The following is a 19,609-nucleotide window of genomic DNA, read 5'->3' as shown; positions in this document are numbered from 1 at the left end:
TGAGCTTCTTTCCAGCTGGGTGGCAGCAGCAGCACTCTCTAAAGACTTGAAAAACCTTAACCAGAACCCTAACACACACACCCCGTGTGCCTTTACAGCGCAACGCCTTTGCCAACGACACGATTCCAGCCGAGAGCTACATCAGCGCCGTTCAGGCCGCACACCTGGGCACCCTCTGCAGCCAGAGCCTTCCCTTGGCGGCCTCCTTGAAACACACCCTGCTCTCCTTGGTCAGGCTCACCGGAGATCTTGTGGTGTAAGTCCTGGCCGGTCCCTTAACCCCACCCCCACCCACCCCAGTCCCTGCAGCTAGCCTGCTGCTCATGGTAGCAATAGCCCTTATATACCTGTCCACAGTGCTTTCCAGTCCTCTCTAAGCAATTTATACAGAGTCTGCATATTGCCCCCCAACAATCTGTATCCTCATTTTACCGACCTCAGAAGGATGGAAGGCTGAGTCATCCTTGAACCAGTCAGGATGAAACTGCTGGCTGTGGGCAGAGTCAGCCTGCAATAATGCATTCTAACCATTGAGAGGGAGGGAGGGAGGGAGGGAAGGGAAGGGAAGGAAAGGGAAGGAAAGGGAAGGAAAGGAAGGAAGATAAATAGATAGATAGATAGATGATAGATAGATAGATAGATAGATAGATAGATAGATAGATAGATAGATAGATAGATAGATAGATAGATAGATAGATAGCAATAGTCCTTAGACTTATATACTGCTTCACAGTGCTTTACAACCCTCACTAAGCAGTCAGTATTGCTCCCAACAATCTGGGTCCTCATTTTACCGACCTCAGAAGGATGGAAGGCTGAGTCAACCTTGAACCAGGATCGAACTGCTGGCAGCCAGCAGAAGTAGCCTGCAGTGCTGCATTCTAACCACTGTGCCACTGGTGGCGATGTGGCCCAGGCTTTTCCCCCAGGGAATTTTCCCTCTCCTCTCCCTCGTCTCCAGCTGGTCCGATGACCTGAACCCGCCCCAGGTGATCCGCACGCTGCTGCCTCTCCTGCTGGAGACCGGCACGGAGAGCGTGGCCGAGATGAGCAGCAATTCCCTGGAGAGGATCCTGGGCCCGGCAGAATCGGACGAGTTCCTCTCCCGGGTCTACGAGAAGCTGATCATGGGCTGCTACAACATTCTGGCCAACCACTCCGACCCGAACAGGTGAGCCTACCTTGCTTTCCTACCTGAAACGATCCGAAACTCAGATCGAGTCGTCCCATTCCCCCCACCCCCAGCTTTGAGGGACTTTTCCCAAGAACAAAACTCTGCCCTTGTCTCTTAGTGGCCTCGACGAAGCCATCTTGGAGGAATGCCTGCAACATCTGGAGAAACAGCTGGAGAGCAGCCAGGCCCGGAAAGCCATGGAGGAGTTTTTTTCAGAGAGGTGGAGTACTGGTTCTTCCTGCTTTATCAGCTCTTCTGCACTGGGTTTTTTTTAAATTGCCATATTTGTATAATGCAGGGGTGTCCAAACTTGGCGGCTTTAAAGACTCGTGGACTTCAATTCCCGGAATTCCCCAGGAATTGAGAAATTCTGGGAGTTGAAGTCCACAGGTCTTGAAGTTGTCAAGGTTGGATACCCCTGGCACAGTGTATCTTTTAAAAGGGTTTAACCCCACTTTGGGGGCAGTTTGGAAATTGTGCTAGCGCAGGCTGGCTACCCAGGAGTGGGGAAATCTGGCTTTGAACTCCATCTTCATGAGTGCTGGGGGAGGGGGCTATGGCAAGCCTAGAACCCCTCCTCATGTTTTGCTTGCCTCCCAATATTTCTCCCAACCAGTGGAGAGCTGGTCCAGATCATGATGGCGACGGCCAACGAGAACCTCTCGGCCAAGTTCTGCAACCGCGTTCTGAAGTTCTTCACCAAGCTCTTCCAGCTAAGTGAGTGCTCGACAGCTCTGCCAGTTCTGCCTGGCAGATAAAAGATTCCCCACAGCAGATTTGCACTGCCCTTTGTACAGCAAAGCTTTGGACCCATGTAGGAAGGGATATTGTCCCTCCCAAAATACAGGGGGTGGTTTTTTTTGTTTTTTTTTAAATAAACTGAATCCGATATTTCCCGAATCTTGTCCTTCGAGACCCTGAGCCCTGCCAGCCTCAGGAGCCACAGCTGACTCTTCCCCTCTTTCTGCCCCCTTTAGCCGAGAAGAGCCCAAATCCCAGCCTTCTGCGCTTATGCGGCTCCTTGGCCCAGCTGGCGTGTGTGGAGCCCGTGCGCCTCCAGGCGTGGCTGACGCGTATGACCACCTCCCCCCCCAAGGAGTCTGACCAGCTGGAGATGGTGCAGGAGAACCGGCAGCTACTCCAGCTTCTGACGACCTACATCGTGCGGGAAAACAGGTGTGAACAGGCCCAGGCTCCCCCGGAGCTCCAAGGGGGCTGGGACTGCAGGGCCAATTCTTGTCCCAAAGATGCTTTTTTTCACGAGGCCACTGGACTTTCTTGTTTTTTCTTTGAAGATGTTTCGCTTCTCCTCCAAGAAGCTTCTTCAGCTCTGACCGGATGGTGGGGAAATGGAAGGACTGATAGACAGCCGGTCATTTGCGTCCTTTTAGAGAGTCGTTGAGGCCACTTGGAGGTTTATCTGTGTCCTCAGGGTCACCTGAGTGGGGCAAATGGGTGTGGAGCCTTCTTGGAACTGCTGAAAGGAAAAAGGCTCCATACCCATTTGCATACTCAGGTGACCCCGAGGACACAGATAAACCTCCAAGTGGCCTCAACAACCCTCTAAAAGAATGCAAATGACCGGCTGTCTGCAAGGAACTCAAATCCTTCCATTCCCCACCATCTGGTCAGAACTGAAGAAGCTTCTTGGATGAGAAGTGAAACCTTTTCAAAGGAAAAACAAGAAAGTCCAGTTGCCTCCTGAAAAAAAGCCCCTTTGGGTCAACCACGACCTGGGTGACTTGAGAATCTCCAGAGACCTTGAGCCAATCCTTGGTTAGTTGGGATCCCACTGTGAAAATGCGCCCCGTGGCCACTCAGTGTGATGCCTTACCTTCTTTCCCCCCACTCCAGTCAAGTTGGCGAGGGAGCCTGCACCGTCCTCCTGAGTACCCTGATCCCCATGGCTACAGAGATGCTGGCAAACGGAGACGGGACCGGCTTTCCAGAGCTGATGGTGGTCATGGCGACCCTGGCCGGGGCCGGACAAGGGGCCGGTCACCTCCAGCTGCACAGCGCAGCTCTAGACTGGCTGGGGAGATGGTAAGAGGGGCAGGAGGGCAGCTGATGCCGCTCGAGTGAGGGGAGGCCGCTGGCCTAGAAGGGGCTTTTTCCTGTTCTTTAGCTGGAAACTCTGCCTGGGGGAGAGGGGGGGTCTCCAGCCAGAGGCCTCCTCGGAAGGGGCAGCTGCGTGGGAAGCTCCCTCTCCAGGTCCTGAGGCTCTGGCTATGGGGTGGAGCCTCGTTTCCCCTTCAGTTCCTTCTTCCTTCTCCTTTCTCAGCAAGAAATATTTGTCGCAGAAGAACGTGATCGAGAAAATGAACGCCAGCGTCATGCACGGAAAGGTGAGCCCTCCCCCCCTCTGCTCAGAATGCAGCCCCCTTTTTGCACGTAATCTTCGCCAGTCCAGTTTCTTTTTGGAGAGGACTCAAGGCAAAGGACAGGCTTAACTTTCAACCTGTCCTCAGGCCACGTTTACAGGTGGTCCCTGAGTTACAACCGTTCGTTTAGGGACCGAAGTTACAACAGCACTGGGGAAAAAAAGTGACTTTAGGGCCATTTTTCACGTTGCAGCGTCAGGTGATCAAAATTCGGCCACTTGGCAACCGACTCACATTTGTGACGGCCGCAGAGTCCCCAGGGGTCACGTGATTCCCCCTTTTGCGACGTTCCATCGAGCAGAGTCAGATTCGCTTACAAGCCCTCTGACTAGCTTAACAACTGAAGTGGTTCACTTCATGACCGTGGCCAAACAAAAAAAAGGTCATAAAACGGGGACAAAGCTCACTTAACCTTCTTGCTTAGTGGCAGAAATCCGGGGCTCCGCTGTGTGTCTGCTTCCCCGGTCTCTCTGGCCTTTGTCAGGAAGGGCGGGCAAAGCCACTTCCCAGCCTCTTCCTTGCAGCACGTGAGCATCCTGGAGTGCACCTGCCACATCGTCTCCTACCTGGCCGACGTCACCAACGCCCTCGGCCAGAGCAACAGCCAGGGCACCAGCCACCTCTCGGTGGACGGAGAAGAGCGGGCCATCGAGGTGGACTCCGACTGGGTGGAAGAACTGGCGGTGGAGGAGGAGGACTCGCAGGCCGAAGACTCGGTAAGCGGGCCAGAGAACCCAGCCCGCTGGGCCATGCAACGTTTTTGTGCAATATTTTGGCCTTGGGGCCACAGAGGGGCCCTGGCAGGGAGCTCTGGGCGTTCCCTCCAGACACTTCTGGCTGAATATTTGGATAAGGGAGAGTTTCTCCTGCAAGGTTGCTCTCCACAGAATAATCGCAAGCAAGCATATTCTATCAATCGTGCTGAGAAGGCTCAGGAAGTGTGTAGCGATAGCACTTAGATTTATGTACCGCTTCACAGTGCTTTGCAGCCCTCTCTAAGCGGTTGACAGTCACTCTGTTGCCCCCCAATAATCTGGGTCCTCAGTTTAAGGCTGAGTCAACCTTGAGCCTGTCAGGATCAAACTCCTGACTATGGGCAGAGTCAGCCTTCAATGCTGCATTTTAACCATTGCATACCATGGATGGATGGATGGATGGATGGAAGGAGGGAGGGAAGGAAGGAAGGAAGGAAGGAAGGAAGGAAGGAAGGACAATAGCAATAGCACTTAGACTTATGTACCGCTTCACAGTGTTTTTACAGCCCTCTCTAAGCGGTTTACAGAGAGTCAGCCTGTTGCCCCCCCCAAACAATCTGGGTCCTAATTTTACTGACCTCAGGAGGATGGAAGGCCAAGTCAACCTTGAGCCGGTCAGGATTGAACTCCTGGCTGTGGGCAGAGATACCCTTCAATGCTGCATTTTAACCATTGCATACCATGGATGGATGGATGGATAGATGGATGGATGGAAGGAAGGAAGGAAGGAAGGAAGGAAGGAAGGAAGGAAGGAGGAAAGGAAGAACAATAGCAATAGCCCTTAGACTTATATGCCGCTTCACAGTGCTTTTATAGCCCTCTCTAAGCGGTTTACAGAGTCAGCCTCTTGCCCCCCAACAATCTGGGTCCAAATTTTACCGACCTCGCAAGGATGGAAGGCTGAGTCAACCTTGAGCCAGTCAGGATGGAACTCTTGGAGTGAGCAGCGAGTTAGCCTGCGATGCTGCACCACGGCTCTGCGTATGTTCCTTTATGGTTCAAAAAGGAGGAATTAAATAGCAGAACAGGGGAAAAGGCTCTTAGCACCTCTTTCTTCCTGGCACGGAAGTTGTGAGCAATCGTGGCTGTTAGCCTTGACGGCAGGCTGCCTGCCTCCAAAAGTCACTGCGGGGGAGAACAGACTGCTGGACCAGATGGGCCAGGAATCTGAGGGCACTGCTTATAGTCTTAGTTGTCTGGAAGAGAGGTATTTTTAAAGAAAGCACACTCCTCTCTTCTAACCGTACCAGTTGTGAGTAGGTGTTCGACAAAGCGATCCTGGGCGAATGTCAGCATCCAGCCCGAGAATCTAAATAAAACTTCAGATTAATTCCGTTTCCCAAAACCTTGCGGTTTATTGAATACGCTGCGTAGTTATGTCGAAGCAAAACTAGCTGTGAGGTTCCCATACCAATTAAACAATCATTTTCCCAGGCAAGCCCCCAACGTCTTTTTGTTGTTGTTAGTAGCGAAGTCGTGTCCGACCCATCGCGACCCCATGGACAACGTTACTCCAGGCCTTCCTGTCCTCTTCCATCTTCTGGAGTCCATTGAAGCTCACGCCTGCTGCTTCAGTGACTCCATCCAGCCACCTCATTCTCTGTCGTCCCCTTCTTCTCTTGCCCTCCATCTTTCCCAGCATTAGGCCCTTCTCCAGTGAGTCCTTCCTTCTCATTAGGTGGCCAAAGGACTTGAGTTTCAACTTCAGGATCTGGCCTTCTAGAGAGCAGTCGGGGTTGATCTCCTCTAGGACTGACCGGTTTGATCGCCTTGCAGTCCAGGGGACTCGCAGGAGTCTTTTCCAGCACCAGAGTTCAAAGGCCTCCATTCTTTGGCGCTCAGCCTTTCCTACAGTCCAACTTTCACAGCCACACATTGCAACTGGGAAAACCACGGTCTTGACTATACGCACTTTTGTTGGCAGGGTGATGTCTCTGCTTTTTAGTATGCTGTCTAGATTTGCCATAGCTTTCCTCCCCATAGCAACAAGTCCATTTTGTTATGGAAACTGTCTGCTTCACAACCACACCTCTGAAACCAGGGATCTTCAAACTTGGCCCTTTGATGACTCGTGGACTTCAACTCCCAGAATTCCTCAGCCAGGCACACGTGCCTGGCTGAGGAATTCTGGGAGTTGAAGTCCACGGTCATCAAAGGGCCAAGTTTGAAGACCCGTCTTAAACTAAAAGCTGTTTGTTCCCTTGCGAATGTGCGAATGCAGGACGAAGACTCTCTCTGCAACAAGCTCTGCACCTTTACCATCACGCAGAAGGAATTCATGAACCAGCACTGGTGAGCTTCCCCCTGCTGCCTTCACCGAAATGGGGGCGTCTTTTGGGCTGCTTTATTGCAAAGCGCTTGTCTCTCATTTCCCTCCTCTCCTCTCCTCTCCCCGGCCTGCTCTGTTCCTACCCCGGCAGGTACCACTGCCATACCTGTAAGATGGTTGACGGCGTCGGCGTCTGCACCGTCTGCGCCAAGGTTTGCCACAAGGACCACGAGATTTCGTACGCGAAATACGGATCCTTCTTTTGCGACTGCGGAGCCAAGGAGGACGGCAGCTGCCTGGTGGGTCCTAGGGCCGAAATTTTGAGGAGAAGGGTGCGGGGAAGATGCTCTGGACGAACGGGTGAGCCTGACTGAGGTCCTGCACGGTGTTTGTCCCCCTCCAGGCCCTGGTGAAGAGGACCCCCAGCAGCGGCATGAGCTCCACCCTGAAGGAGTCGGCCTTCCAAAGCGAGACTCGGGTCTCGGAGAGCGTCCGCCATTCCAGCACCTCGCCCACCGACAAGTCCAAGTCCTCCACCAGCGACGGCCGAGCGGGTGATGAAGACAAGCCCAAGAAAAGCAGCCTCTGCAGAAACGTGGAAGGTTGTCGGGAGCAGCTGCAGGCCCAGGTTTGTGTGTTCCTTTGTGTGTGTGTGTGTGTGTGTGAAACGGCGCCAGGGCCCTCTCCCTAGTGGGGGAAGTCTTCTTAGCCCCGCTGTCAGGGCCCACTTCAATACCTCAGCCTAAGCAAGTAGAACTCATGGAAACAGTTTCTTCCGAAAGCAGCTTTTATTAGGAGAAGCTGACAGCAGGCATACTAGACAGGGTCTGAGGGTTTCCCGCCAGATCGATAGGTACAAAGTATCCCAAGCATAACCCCGCCCTGTAGTTCATCCGGTTAGTTCAATCAGGCCAATCCCCAGGTGTTAAGTTCGTTGTGAGGAAAAGGAGATAACATCAGGCCGTCTTCCGGGCTGCAGCGATGTTTAGGCGGCTCTTCTTCGCACTTTCCCTTGCGAACGCGGAGATAACACAGTTGCCGGAGGTACATTCCCTTCTCCTCCCCCCTCTGCTAGCTGACAGCAGGGGAGAGAAAGTTCACAGAGGAGGAATTGCAGGAAGAGCATTGTAGCGGTAGAGGAAACAAGGCAATAAACCTCAAGCGCTTCCCCCCCCTCTGTCAGGAGTATGGCAGAAACCAGGGAGAGAAGAGAGTGCAACTTGGGTTTAGAGGGAAAGAAAGAGAGAGAGAGAGAGAGAGAGAAAGAAAGGAAAAAGGCCCTTTAAGACACGGGCTCTGACACCCACCTGTTCTGGCCTCCCCCAAGGCCAACTTCTCCTTTGCCTCTTTGGTGCTCGACCTCCTCAACTTCCTGATGGAGGCCATCCAGACCAACTTCCAGCAAGCCTCGGCCATGGGCAGCAGCAGCCGCGCCCAGCAGGCGCTGAACCAGCTGCACACCTTGGACAAGACGGTGGAAATGACGGACCAGCTGATGGTGAGCAGGGCAGCGGGTGCCCAGGTGGGGGAGAGCGGGGGTCTGGCCCCCTTCGTCTGGACTCAGATCCCAGCAGGGGCTGCTTTCAGAAGTCAATATTCCAGGTTAATGCCGCGTTTACCCAAACGTAAGCCCTACCCCCAAAATAAGCCCTAGTTTGGGGGCGAGGTGCACACCTAAAAATCAAGCTAGGGGGGTGGTGGAGCTGCCCCATGTGCCCCACACCCACTTACCGTTGCAGCCTGCCTCTCCTCGCCGGCCCACTTCTTCTGCGGCGTCCCCCGGCCTGCATTTTGCCGTCAGAGGTCTTTCCAGAAAAAATGCAGGCCGGAGCGCCATTCTCAGCTGCAGAGGCATTTCCTTCAGCCGCAGAAGAAGTGGGCCGGCTGGGCGGGGTTGTCGGTGCTGGAGGTGAGTGGAAAAGATATTCCCCTGAAAATAAGACCTGGTGCCTCTTTTGGAGGGAAGGAAGGAAGGAAGGAAGGAAGGGAGAAAGAAAGAGAAAGAAAGAAAGAAAGAAAGAAAGAAAGAAAGAAAGAAAGAAAGAAAGAAAGAAAGAAAGAAAGAAAGAAAGAAAGAAAGAAAGAAAGGAAGGGAAGGGAAGGGAAGGGAAGGGAAGAGAAGGAAGATAGAGAAAGAGAAAGAAAGAAAAGAAAGGCGGAAGGAAGGAAGGAAGAAAGGGAGGAGGCTAAAGGAAGGAAGGAAGGAAGAAAGAAAAAAGAAAGAAAGAAAGAAAGGGAAGGAAAGGAGAAAGAACAAAAAGAAAGAAAAGGCGGAAGGAAGGAAGGAAGGAAGGAAGGAAGGAAGGAAGGAAGGGAGAAGGCAAAAGGAAAGAAGAGAAAGAAAGAAAGAAAGAAAGGGAAGGAAGGAAGGGAGAAAAAGAAAACAAAGGAGAAAGAAGGGAAGGAAGAGAGAAAGAGAAAGAAAAGAAAGGCAGAAGGAAGGAAGGAAGGAAGGAAGGAAAGAAGGAAGGAAAAAAAGAAAAAGAAAGAAAGAAAGGGTCTTATTTTCGGGAAAACACAGTATCCTCACCTAAGATTATCCCAGGTTAATATTCCAGGCTGTGTCACGGCAGCCCCCTTCTCCGCTCTGCCCTCCAGGTGCCGACTCTGGGCTCCCAGGAAGGGGCCTTTGAGAACGTCCGGATGAACTACAGCGGGGACCAAGGCCAGACCATCCGGCAGCTGATCAGCGCCCACGTCCTGCGGCGGGTGGCCATGTGCGTGCTGTCCTCGCCTCACGGGCGGCGCCAGCACCTGGCGGTCAGTCACGAGAAGGGCAAGGTGAGTTGGGAAGAGGACCTCTGGAGAATCTGAAATCTCCGGGGATCTCTTTGCTTCCACGTGGAGACCGCTTCTGGAGTTGGTGCTTGAGGTGGGGGGAAAAAATATGAAACTTTGATTTGAGGTTTTACTGATTAGACTGACTTATTGTTATAGAAATGGCTTGTTTAGACTACTTTAGAAAAATAAAAAGTGGAGGTTCGATGTTCACACTTTATTCTACTGCTACAGAGGAAGTTGGAAGACAGTGCCTTCTCTTTTCTTTTTCCCTTCTCCCTCCCCACGGGGTCCTACTATTTGTTTTTGCATTTGGGTATTTTATTTTATAATCCAACAAAATGTTATACATTTGTAAAATCTCTGCTGATCTCCAGCGTAGAAGGTGGAGGGAGAGGTCCCTGGCGCCCTGATCGTCTCTCTTCCCCTCCCCCCACACACACAACGACAAAGCTGGGCCTGCAGCTGCTCTCGACAACCTTCCCCATTTCTGATCAGGTCTAACCAAGACAGGCTATTAACCAGCACCATAAAGTCCATAAAACACAGGAGGGCAACGGAAAAAATGCTCCCTTGATAGCCATCGAAGTGAGCCAAGCGCCATTTCCACAAATCTGCTGTTTCGTGTTCTTTGCAGCTGGCAGGCAGAGATCCCTGTAGGCTTCCGGGATTGAGGGAATTTCATTTAAATTTCTCTCCCCCTCCCTCTCTTGGGTTGTAGTAATAACTCTGCCACAATGTCTGTGTCTTTGTTGCCCTGGCAGATCACCGTGCTGCAGCTCTCTGCGCTGCTGAAACAAGCCGATTCCAGCAAGCGGAAGCTGACGCTAACCCGCCTGGCCTCTGCGCCCGTTCCCTTCACGGTGCTGAGCCTGACGGGGAACCCCTGCAAGGAGGACTATCTGGCTGTTTGCGGGCTGAAGGTAATAACAATAACAACAATAAGAACAACAACAGTAGTAGTAGTAGTAGTAGTGGATTTAGGACAGTTGCCGTGTCCCGGGGTAGCGTTAATTCCCCTTTTGCGAACTTCCGACAAGCAAAGTCAAAGGGGAAGCCATATTCGCTTGACAACCTTGTGGGGTAAAAAAAAAAAGCACCTTTGGGACAAGGAGGGATGACTGGGAACCTCCCCAGATGATCAGCCTGTAATTCCCCTCTCTTGACCCCTTCCCAGGACTGCCACGTCCTCACCTTCAGCAGTTCGGGCTCCGTCTCGGATCACCTAGTGCTCCACCCTCAGCTTGCCACGGGCAACTTCATCATCAAGGCGGTCTGGCTTCCGGGATCCCAGACGGAACTGGCCATCGTCACCGCCGACTTTGTCAAGGTAGGGTCAGCGAAGGCTGGCCTAGCTCCTCCTGCCCCTCTCCCTCCGCTCCGATCTCCTCCGGACCCTCTTTCGTGGACAGCTGGGGTGGCCTCTCTGGTCTTCCCTCCCTCCCAATCTCCCCTTCCTTCCTTCCACAAGAGCCCTGCTGGTTAGAATGCAGTACTGCAGGCTGATTCTGCTGACTGCCAGCTGCCTGCAGTTCGGCAGTTTGATTCTTACCAGCTCAAGGTTGACTTGGCCTTCCATCCTTCCGAGGTCGGTAAAATGAGGACACCCAGATTGTAGGGGGGCAAATATGCTGACTCTGTAAACCGCTTAGAGAGGGCTATAAAGCACTGTGAAGCGCTATATAAGTCTAAGTGCTATTGCTGTTGCTGATCGGATGTTGCATTAAGAGCTGTGGTGGCGCAGTGGTTAGAATGCAGCATTGCAGGCAAACTCTGCCCACTGCCAGCAGTTCGATCCTGACTAGCTCAAGGTTGACTCAGCCTTCCATCCTTCCGAGGTCGGTAAAATGAGGACCCAGATTTTTGGGAGCAAATATGCTGACTCTGTAAACCGCTTAGAGAGGGCTATAAAGCACTGTGAAGCGGTATATAAGCCTTTAAGTGCTCCTGCTCTTGCACAGATCTACGACCTCTCGCTGGACGCCTTAAGCCCCACCTTCTACTTCCTGCTGCCGAGCTCCAAAATCCGGGACATCACCTTCCTCTTCAACGAAGAGAGCAAGAACATCGTGGTCATCATGTCCTCCGCCGGCTACATCTACCTGCAGCTCATGGAGGAGGCCAGCAGCGCCCAGCACGGCCCCTTCTACGTCACCAACGTCCTTGAAGTCACCCATGAGGACCTGAAGGTATCCAGCCGCGTTCGGCCTCCTCCCTCCATGCGACTACGGCCCTCCCCAGAACCCCCTCCAGATTTTTTTTTAAAAAACGGGGCTTCCTTGAAGGAAAGGGACCACTCGGCCCACGGCCAAGCTCTCCATGGGACAATTCAACAATCCTATTTCATTATTTAAAATATTTTTAAAAAAATATTTTACTTTACTTCACATTTCACTTTGACCCTCCTTTCGCATCCTTTAATGATTCTATTCCACCATTTAGAATAGAGTAGAGTAGGAATGGAACAGAACAGAAAAGAGCAGAATAGAATAGGAAAGAACGGAACGGAATGGAATGGAATGGAATGGATGGGGCGTTGTCTTACCTGAACGCCTTTTCTCAGCATGATGATGGAGAATGGAATGGAATGGAATAGAACACAACACAACACAACACAACACAACGGAATGGAATAGAATGAAGAGGGAATGGAATGGAATGGAATGGAATAGAATAGACAGATTATGGAATGGAATAGAATAGAATAGATTGTAGAATAGAATAAAATAGAATAGAATAAAATAGAATAGATTGTAGAATAGAATAGAATAGAATAGAATAGAATAGAATAGAATAGAATAGAATAGAATAGAATAGACATTATAGAATGGAATGGAATAGAATAGAATAGATTGTAGAATAGAATAAAATAGAATAGAATAGAATAGGAGTAGAGTAGAGTAGAGTAGAATAGGAAAGGAATAAATAATGGAACAGAATAGTAATAGAAATAATGAATAGAATAGACTAGAATAGACAGATTATAGAATGGAATGGAATTAGAATAGAATAGAATAGATTGTAGAATAGAATATAATAAAATAGAATAGAATAGAACAGATTGCAGAATAGAATAGAATAGAATCTTTATTGAGAATGGAATGGAGTAGAATGCAATGGAATAAGAATTAGAATTAGAATTTTTAGAATTAGAATTCTCTATTGGCCAAGTGTGATTGGACACGCAAGGAATTTATCTCTGGTGCAGAAGCTCTCAGTGTACATACAAGCAGCAAGGGAAAAATCACAATCATAGTCATTGTAAAAATACATTCATCATAAACCATAAGCTTCAACACTTAGCAATAGTCATAGGATACTAAATAAAGCAATCAACATAAAGCAGAACAGGATAAAACAATATACATCGTAAGATACAACTACAAAGTTATAGTCATAAGGAGGTAACAGGAAAGATGGGAAGAAGAAGAGTAATGCAGCCTTACTAGATAGTTTGTCAGTGTTGTGGGGAATTAGTTGTTCAGCAGAGTGATGGCATGGGGGAAAAAATATCCTTGTGTCTAGTAGTTCTGCTGTGCAATGCCCTAACCCAGGGGTCTTCCAACTTGGCCCTTTGATGACTTGTGGACTTCAACTCCCAGAATTCCTCAGCCAGGCACGCGTGCCTGGCTGAGGAATTCTGGGAGTTGAAGTCCACAAGTCATCAAAGGGCCAAGTTGGAAGACCCCTGCCCTACAGCGTTGTTTGGAAGGTAGAAACAGTTCATATCCAGGAGGTGAGGGGCCTAGACATAAACTTCTTTCATATATTGTGACTTTTTTGTCCCGCGGCGAGTTGGCTGAGACCCCCTTTGGAGTCAGAGGCGGTTTCTGAGGAAGCCCACACGTGCCCTCTTCTGCCTTGTGTCCCTGGCAGGACAGCAATGGCCAGGTGGCCGGGGGCGGCGTGTCCGTCTACTACTCCCACGTCCTGCAGATGCTCTTCTTCAGCTACTCCCAGGGGAAGTCCTTCGCAGCCACCATCAGCCGAGCTACTTTGGAGGTGCTGCACCTCTTTCCCATCAACATCAAGAGGTGAGGCCTTCCCTCTCCCCCTCCCTCCCTCTCCCCCTCCCTCCCCTCCACGGGTCGGGGTGGATGCCGAAAAGCCGGGGAGAATTTGGAGAGGAAGGGGACGTTGGGGGGCTTGCCTCTGAATTTCCCCAGCTTTGGGAAGGTCTCGTACAGGCAGTCCTCGACCTACGAGCACAATTGGGCCCCCCAATTTTCACTTGTTAAGGGAGACACTTGTTAAGGGACTTTTATCCCCTTTCTACGACCTTTCTCGCCTCCGTCGTTAAGCGAATCGCCGCAGTTTGATCAGCTAGTCACCCAGTTCTTTAGTGAACCCGGCTTCCCCGTTGTCAGAAAGTCGCAAAAAAGGGGATCCTGGATCCACGGAACTGCGTCATAACTGTGAACCAGTTGCCAAGCGTCCGAAGGTGACCATCAGGGATGCTGCAAAGGTTAAAACTGAAAAAAAAATGGTCCAGAGTAACTTTTTTTCCAATGCCGTTTAACTCTGAACAAACCGTCGCAAGTGGAGGACTGACTGCGTTCTTTTTCAGCGGGGAGCAAATGGCTGGTAGCTCCCCCAGGTTAACCCCCCAGGCCCCCCTTTCTTCCAGCTCCAACGGGGGAGGCAGCAAGACCTCCCCGGCCCTCTGCCAGTGGTCCGAGGTCATGAACCACCCGGGGCTGGTGTGCTGCGTGCAACAGACGACCGGCATCCCTCTGGTCATGATGGTGAAGCCGGACACCTTCCTCATCCAGGAGATTAAGACCTTGCCGGCTAAAGCCAAGGTGAGTCCGGCAAGGCCGGCCTTTGGGGAGGGGGCTTCCCTGGAAGCCCGGAGGTGAGCGATGGGGCAGGGGATGGGAGGGTCCTAAAGCAGTCTGAGAACCGCAGAGCCGGACACTTGCCGAATCGGCATTGGCAAAGGAACATCCCGCTCCCTGAGCCAAGGGGGTGGGGGATTCTATTCAGGTTTCCCTGGGGGTGGGAGGCAGAACCCCTGCTGAGCCTCTGAGGCCGCCCCCCCCCCCCCGAGGCCTCACCCTGGAAGTGTGCCCTTCCTGTGCCAGATCCAAGACATGGTGGCCATCCGGCACACGGCCTGCAACGAGCAGCAGCGGACCACCATGATCCTGCTGTGCGAGGACGGCAGCCTGCGCATCTACATGGCCAACGTGGAGAACACCTCCCACTGGCTCCAGCCCGCCCTGCAGCCCAGCAGCGTGGTCAGCATCATGAAGCCCGTGCGGAAGCGCAAAGCGGCCGCCCTGCGTAAGTCGCCGCCAGGTCAGGTGGGCTCTGGACGTCGGGCGGGCAGTTGCTTCTCCTCCTCTCTCCTTCCTCTCTCCCTCCCTTTCCTTCCTCCTCTCCCTCTATCCTTCCTTTATCCTCCTGCTCTTCCTCTTCCTCCTCTTGTCTCTCTCTCTCTTCCTCCTCCTCATCTCTCTTTCCTTCCTCCCTCCCTTTTCTTTCCTCCTCCTCCTCACTTTCCCCCTCCCTCTCCTTTTCCTTCTCTTCCTCCCTCCCTTTTCCTCTTGTTCCTCTATCCCTCCCTTTTCTTCCTCTCTCCTTCCTCCCCTTAATCCTCCTCCTCTTCCTCCTTCTCTCTCCTCCCTCCCCCTTTTCCTCTTCCCTCCCTTCTCTTCCTTTTCCCCTGCCTTCTCTTGTCTCCTTCTTCCTCATCTCTCTTTCCTCCCTCCCTACCTTTCCCTCCTCTTTCCCCTCTTCTTTCTTTCCTCCTTCCTTCCCTCCCTCCCTTCCTCCCTCTTCTTCCTTCCTCTTCCTCCCACCCTCTTCCTCCTCCTCTCTTCCTCCTCCCTTTCGGCCCTCTCCTTCCTCCTCTCCCCTCCCTCCCTCCCTCCCTTCTCCTCCATCACATGGCTTCGCTCCCTTGTACGAGAATTCTCTCATCACCCCTATTTACATCGAATCTCACATTGTTTTCATGGTTTATGTTTCGGCCTGCCCTTTTGCTCTCAGTCCCAAACTGAGGACAGGGAAGGCAGCGAGAGTAACGAGGAAGGAGGGAGCAGGAGAAAGACAGGCCTCTGGGTTATGTTGCAAACCAGGATTGTTTACAACAATTGTTTTGACCTGCGAGGAGGGGAGGCTGAATTTCAGGAGAGACTTCCCGGAGCAGCCACGGATGGTCCCCTGGCTCCCCTCTCTGCCTCACATCCGGTTCTGTCGCCTCCCTTCCCCTCCAGCCACGCGCACCTCCACCCAGGTGAACTTCCCCATTGACTTCTTTGAGCACAACCAGCAGCTGACAGACGTGGAGTTTGGGGGAAACGACCTCCTGCAGGTCTACAACGCCCAGCAGATCAAGCACCGTCTCAACTCCACCGGCATGTACGTGGCCAACACCAAGGTAGGACCCGGCAGGGGTTCAGCGCTGGCAAGGAAGCCCCCCTGGCCGCTGGTGGGAGGAGAGGCTGAAGCCCCCGGCCCTTCCTGCCTCTTGAAAGCAGCGCCTGTCCTTTCTTGGTAGCCCGGCGGCTTCACCCTCGAGGTGACCAACAACAACAGCACCATGGTGATGACCGGCATGAGGGTCCAGATCGGGACCCAAGCCATCGAGAGAGCCCCTTCCTACCTGGAAGTCTTCGGACGCACCTTGCAGCTCAACCTCAGCCGTCCCCGGTGGTTCGATTTCCCCTTTACCCGCGAGGAAGCGCTGCAGGCCGACAAGAAGCTGACCATTTTCAGTAAGAGCCCTGATTGGTGTCACCTTTGTGGGTGCCAATGTCAGACCCGCCCCAGTCCCGGTCCCTTAGGAAAGAAAGACACTCAGCACCATTTGGATGAAGCGATAGGACAGTGATGGCGAACCTTTTAGAGACCGAGTGCCCAAACTGCAACCCAAAACCCACTTATGCATTGTTGGGTGCCGGATGGGTGTGGCCCATTGGGTGGGCGTGGCCCATTGGGTGGGCGTGGCTGCGATGGTAACAGCAGACTGGATGGGACTAAAAAGTTCAATCAATTCCATCTTTGCGAGATCTTTTTTTTCCCCGCGAGAAGTTGAAATTGACTGATTGACTGAACCTTTTTTTTTTTTTTGCACATGGCGGCTGAGGCCTAAAGCGAAAAGGTTTTATAAAACCCAGCTGAAGGCCCAGGACTGGGGCAACGGCGCACGCGCCCACAGAGAGGGCTCTGAGTGCTGCCTCTGGCACCCGTGTCATAGGTTCGCTACCACGGCGATAGGATCTTTCGCTAAAGGCTGCTGGCTGCAGGAAAGTCAGGCTAGAACTAGATTTCCCGCCTGAAAAGGTCACATATTGTTCCCCCCATCCCAGCCCTCCACCCAGGACCAGTCTGTCTTCAGTCAGTGAAGAACCTTTTAGCTCTTTTGGGAACGCTGAGAGGTTTGGGGCACAATTCAGTCTCAGGCTGAGCGGCCTTGAGCGCTGGCACAAACCGGTTCCATCTTTCCCTGTTCTCCGTCAAGCTGTCATCCCCCTCCCTATTTCCCATCACATCCCCATACAGCTTTATTGCCCATTTGTTCTCCTTCCCCCCAGCCTTTAATGCCAGGATGCCAGCGAGGCACCAGAGCCGAAGATGGCAGACTTGACAGCCACAAAGAAAGTCTCTGGAGCTGGCAGGGGGTTTCCCATCGCAGCTGGCTATAGTTTGTTGAAGGGTGGCTTGTTGGTGGAGCATCAGGATGCTGTTCTGTCCCAGCCTACGTGAGTCCTTGTTAACTCACAAGGAAAAACAAAACCCTTTTATTAATTAGGTACAGACCTGCAAAATGTCCCAAAAGCAAAGGCAAACAAAACAGGATGCAAACGAATAATTGTCCCAAGGCAAACAGAACACAATTCAAACGGAGAATTGTTCACAGGCAAGGCAAACAGAATCTGATTCCATGAAACTTGAGTCCTTTGCAAAGGGTTGCCTTCAACAACCAGCACTGCCCACACTTTCCCTTTTCATTATGCAGCCCCCAGGCGTGGCTTCTCAATGCCTTCTCCTCCTCTCTTGGAGTCGCCCCGTTGCCTCCCTCTGTCCTGCTCTTGTTGCCTGTCTGCGTTTGCGAGCGTCTATAATGTCTTCCAGCTGTGAGTCCTCAGAGTCTGACTCAGCTTCCCTGCATAGCTGAGTCTCAGCCTGAGCACGAGTGGAGGGGCCAGGCTCTTCATCAGATTGTAAATCCTGGAGGTCATCAGAGTCTTCCTCCGACTCTGATGGCTCTCCAGGCCCCTCTGATTCCCCGGACTCAGCTGCCGGGTCCAGTGGCTGGCACGGACTCACAATAGATGCCGAGCAATAATCTTGGTTAATAAACCACAGCAGCAGTTGGAAAAGATGCCAGAAGGCCCACAGGCTGGGGGTGTGGATGGAGAGTGCTCAGTGGCAGATTGACCCGGCCTCCCTTCTTTTCCCAACTGCAGTTGGGGCCTCTGTGGACCCGGCCGGAGTCACCATGCTGGACGCCGTCAAAATCTACGGCAAGACCAAGGAGCAGTTTGGCTGGCCGGACGAACCCCCGGAGGACTTCCCGGCGGCATCCGTGAGCAGCGTCTGCCCCCCAAATCTGAACCAGGGGAACGGGAACGGGGACACGGAGTCGGCGGCCCCTGCAGCCGTGGGCGGCACCGTCCTGGAGAGGTAAATCATGGCCGAACGTTTGTTTTGTAAATGCTGCTCCTCTCTTGTGAAGCTGCTTCCTGGCCAGATTGGACATCAATTCTAGCATATCCACCGCGCAGGGCGTGTTTTTTTTTCGCGCAAGGGGGTCCAACCTTGTCAACTTTTAAGACTTTGTGGACTTCAACTGCCTGGGGAATTCTGGGAGTTGAAGTCGGCAAGTCTCAAAGTTGAGAAGATTAGACACCCCTGCTTTAAGCAACTTCTTGTCTGTCTTTGCACGTGTGTTTTGGAGACGTGGGGGCAGACAGTCTATGCCCAGCCTGCTCTCTGTCCAGGATACACCATCCACCTGCTGTTTGTAGCTCCTGTGCCCCCCCTCCCTCCCTCCCCTTTAAGTTCTCTGTTTGCTTTTTAAGCCTCCCCTATTCATTCCCTCCTGAGAAGGCTCAGTTTTTTTCCTCCAGGGCAGTTTTGAGGCAAAGAAATCTCAGTCAGGAAGAGGTGGGCTACGGCGCAGGAGGAACTTTGCTCGCTTGGATTTTGCTTTTGTGTTTAATGGAAAGGGCAGGAGGAGAGAAGGAAAGGAAGGGGGCGATTCAAGAAGAAAATCCGAAAAGGGGGCGTGTGGAGCTGGAGTGGAGACCCCAACTTTATCCCCAGTGGGTTTTCTGTTCTGCACGTGTAAATATTTCATATTTACTTCATCCCTGAGATCATCTTTCCTTGAAAACATTCATTTTTTTTCCAATGTTTCTGGGAAGCATCTTTCTGGATCCACCTCCTGCCCTTTCAAGAGGCTGCACTGAGCAGCACCAGCTTTGGAACTCTCAGCCACTGGAGATTCGCACAAAGCGCAACGTCTTAGTGTGGCACTTGAGGGCTCAAAAATTCACCGTGACCCAGGAAGCTGATTTTCCTGGATGTCTTTCTCTCTCCAAGATTCATTGCAGGATTCCAGTGCCACCCGGAGGACCTGGCTTGGCATCTGTCTGTCAGATGTGATCTTGAATGCCTTGTGCCTGGGGTTGAGGACTGGCTCTGCCACTTGTCCCCCACCGCCCCACCCCCATTTATTTATTTATTTAAGTTCTGTGCCACCCATCTCCCCTCCAAGGTGAGTCTGGGCAGCATCCTTAGCTGGCGCCCTCCAGACCTCTTTGACAAGGTCAGGGTCTGGCTGGACTTTGTCTTTGGGAACTGAATGTTTATTAGCTGAAATTCTGCAGCCACCTCTGTTTTGCACCGTGGGCCATGAAATCTAGCTCATTGGCAAAGATCAAGAGGTCCAGTTTTACTCCCACGGAATTCTCCACTGCTTAGAATTCAGCCAGATGAGCCCCATAACGTTAAATCCATACAGTCTGGATAATTACAGACCGGGAAAAGAAGTCAAATTCTCAGCAAGCCAAGCTCAGTCTTCTAAGGGTTCCTGCAGCCTCCTGGGACTAAGAAGTTGGCATGTTGAGCAAAGTTTGTTAGGATTGGCAGTGTCTTCCAGCCCCCCTGCTCAGCTTCCCCCTAGAGCAGGTCTGTGGACCGGTACCAGGCCGTGGCATGCCAGCAACCGGTCCGCCAAACAAAGCCCCATCCGTGGGATGCAGGCAGCACACAAAACCACGCACTCTCTGCTCCGTGG

At 52.2% G+C, this 19,609-nt stretch overlaps 1 protein-coding gene across 1 annotated transcript in view; it reads left to right on the top strand.

The window, feature by feature from the left end:
- The window catches only part of UBR4 (ubiquitin protein ligase E3 component n-recognin 4), a gene marked incomplete at its 3' end in the record, with an annotated part of 101,209 nt that overhangs the window by 38,319 nt on the left and 43,281 nt on the right, over window positions 1-19,609 (top strand). The window contains exons 28-49 of the mRNA XM_015831542.1: window positions 99-256; window positions 962-1,171; window positions 1,293-1,394; window positions 1,791-1,891; window positions 2,152-2,350; window positions 3,029-3,217; window positions 3,456-3,519; window positions 4,080-4,271; window positions 6,532-6,602; window positions 6,731-6,878; window positions 6,983-7,207; window positions 7,907-8,077; window positions 9,178-9,360; window positions 10,122-10,280; window positions 10,535-10,687; window positions 11,319-11,546; window positions 13,234-13,391; window positions 13,985-14,159; window positions 14,442-14,643; window positions 15,579-15,742; window positions 15,863-16,079; window positions 17,775-17,991. Of these exons, the coding sequence (XP_015687028.1) occupies window positions 99-256; window positions 962-1,171; window positions 1,293-1,394; window positions 1,791-1,891; window positions 2,152-2,350; window positions 3,029-3,217; window positions 3,456-3,519; window positions 4,080-4,271; window positions 6,532-6,602; window positions 6,731-6,878; window positions 6,983-7,207; window positions 7,907-8,077; window positions 9,178-9,360; window positions 10,122-10,280; window positions 10,535-10,687; window positions 11,319-11,546; window positions 13,234-13,391; window positions 13,985-14,159; window positions 14,442-14,643; window positions 15,579-15,742; window positions 15,863-16,079; window positions 17,775-17,991 (3,686 nt within the window). The remainder of the gene's footprint in view (window positions 1-98; window positions 257-961; window positions 1,172-1,292; window positions 1,395-1,790; window positions 1,892-2,151; window positions 2,351-3,028; window positions 3,218-3,455; window positions 3,520-4,079; window positions 4,272-6,531; window positions 6,603-6,730; window positions 6,879-6,982; window positions 7,208-7,906; window positions 8,078-9,177; window positions 9,361-10,121; window positions 10,281-10,534; window positions 10,688-11,318; window positions 11,547-13,233; window positions 13,392-13,984; window positions 14,160-14,441; window positions 14,644-15,578; window positions 15,743-15,862; window positions 16,080-17,774; window positions 17,992-19,609) is intronic.

This window comes from Protobothrops mucrosquamatus, unplaced genomic scaffold (assembly GCF_001527695.2).
Source record: "Protobothrops mucrosquamatus isolate PMUCROS unplaced genomic scaffold, P.Mucros_1.0 scaffold_259, whole genome shotgun sequence".
In the NCBI taxonomy this organism is placed as follows: Eukaryota; Metazoa; Chordata; class Lepidosauria; order Squamata; family Viperidae; genus Protobothrops; species Protobothrops mucrosquamatus.
Note: the sequence above shows the minus strand (reverse complement) of the source record. Positions and strands in the feature narration are given on the sequence as shown.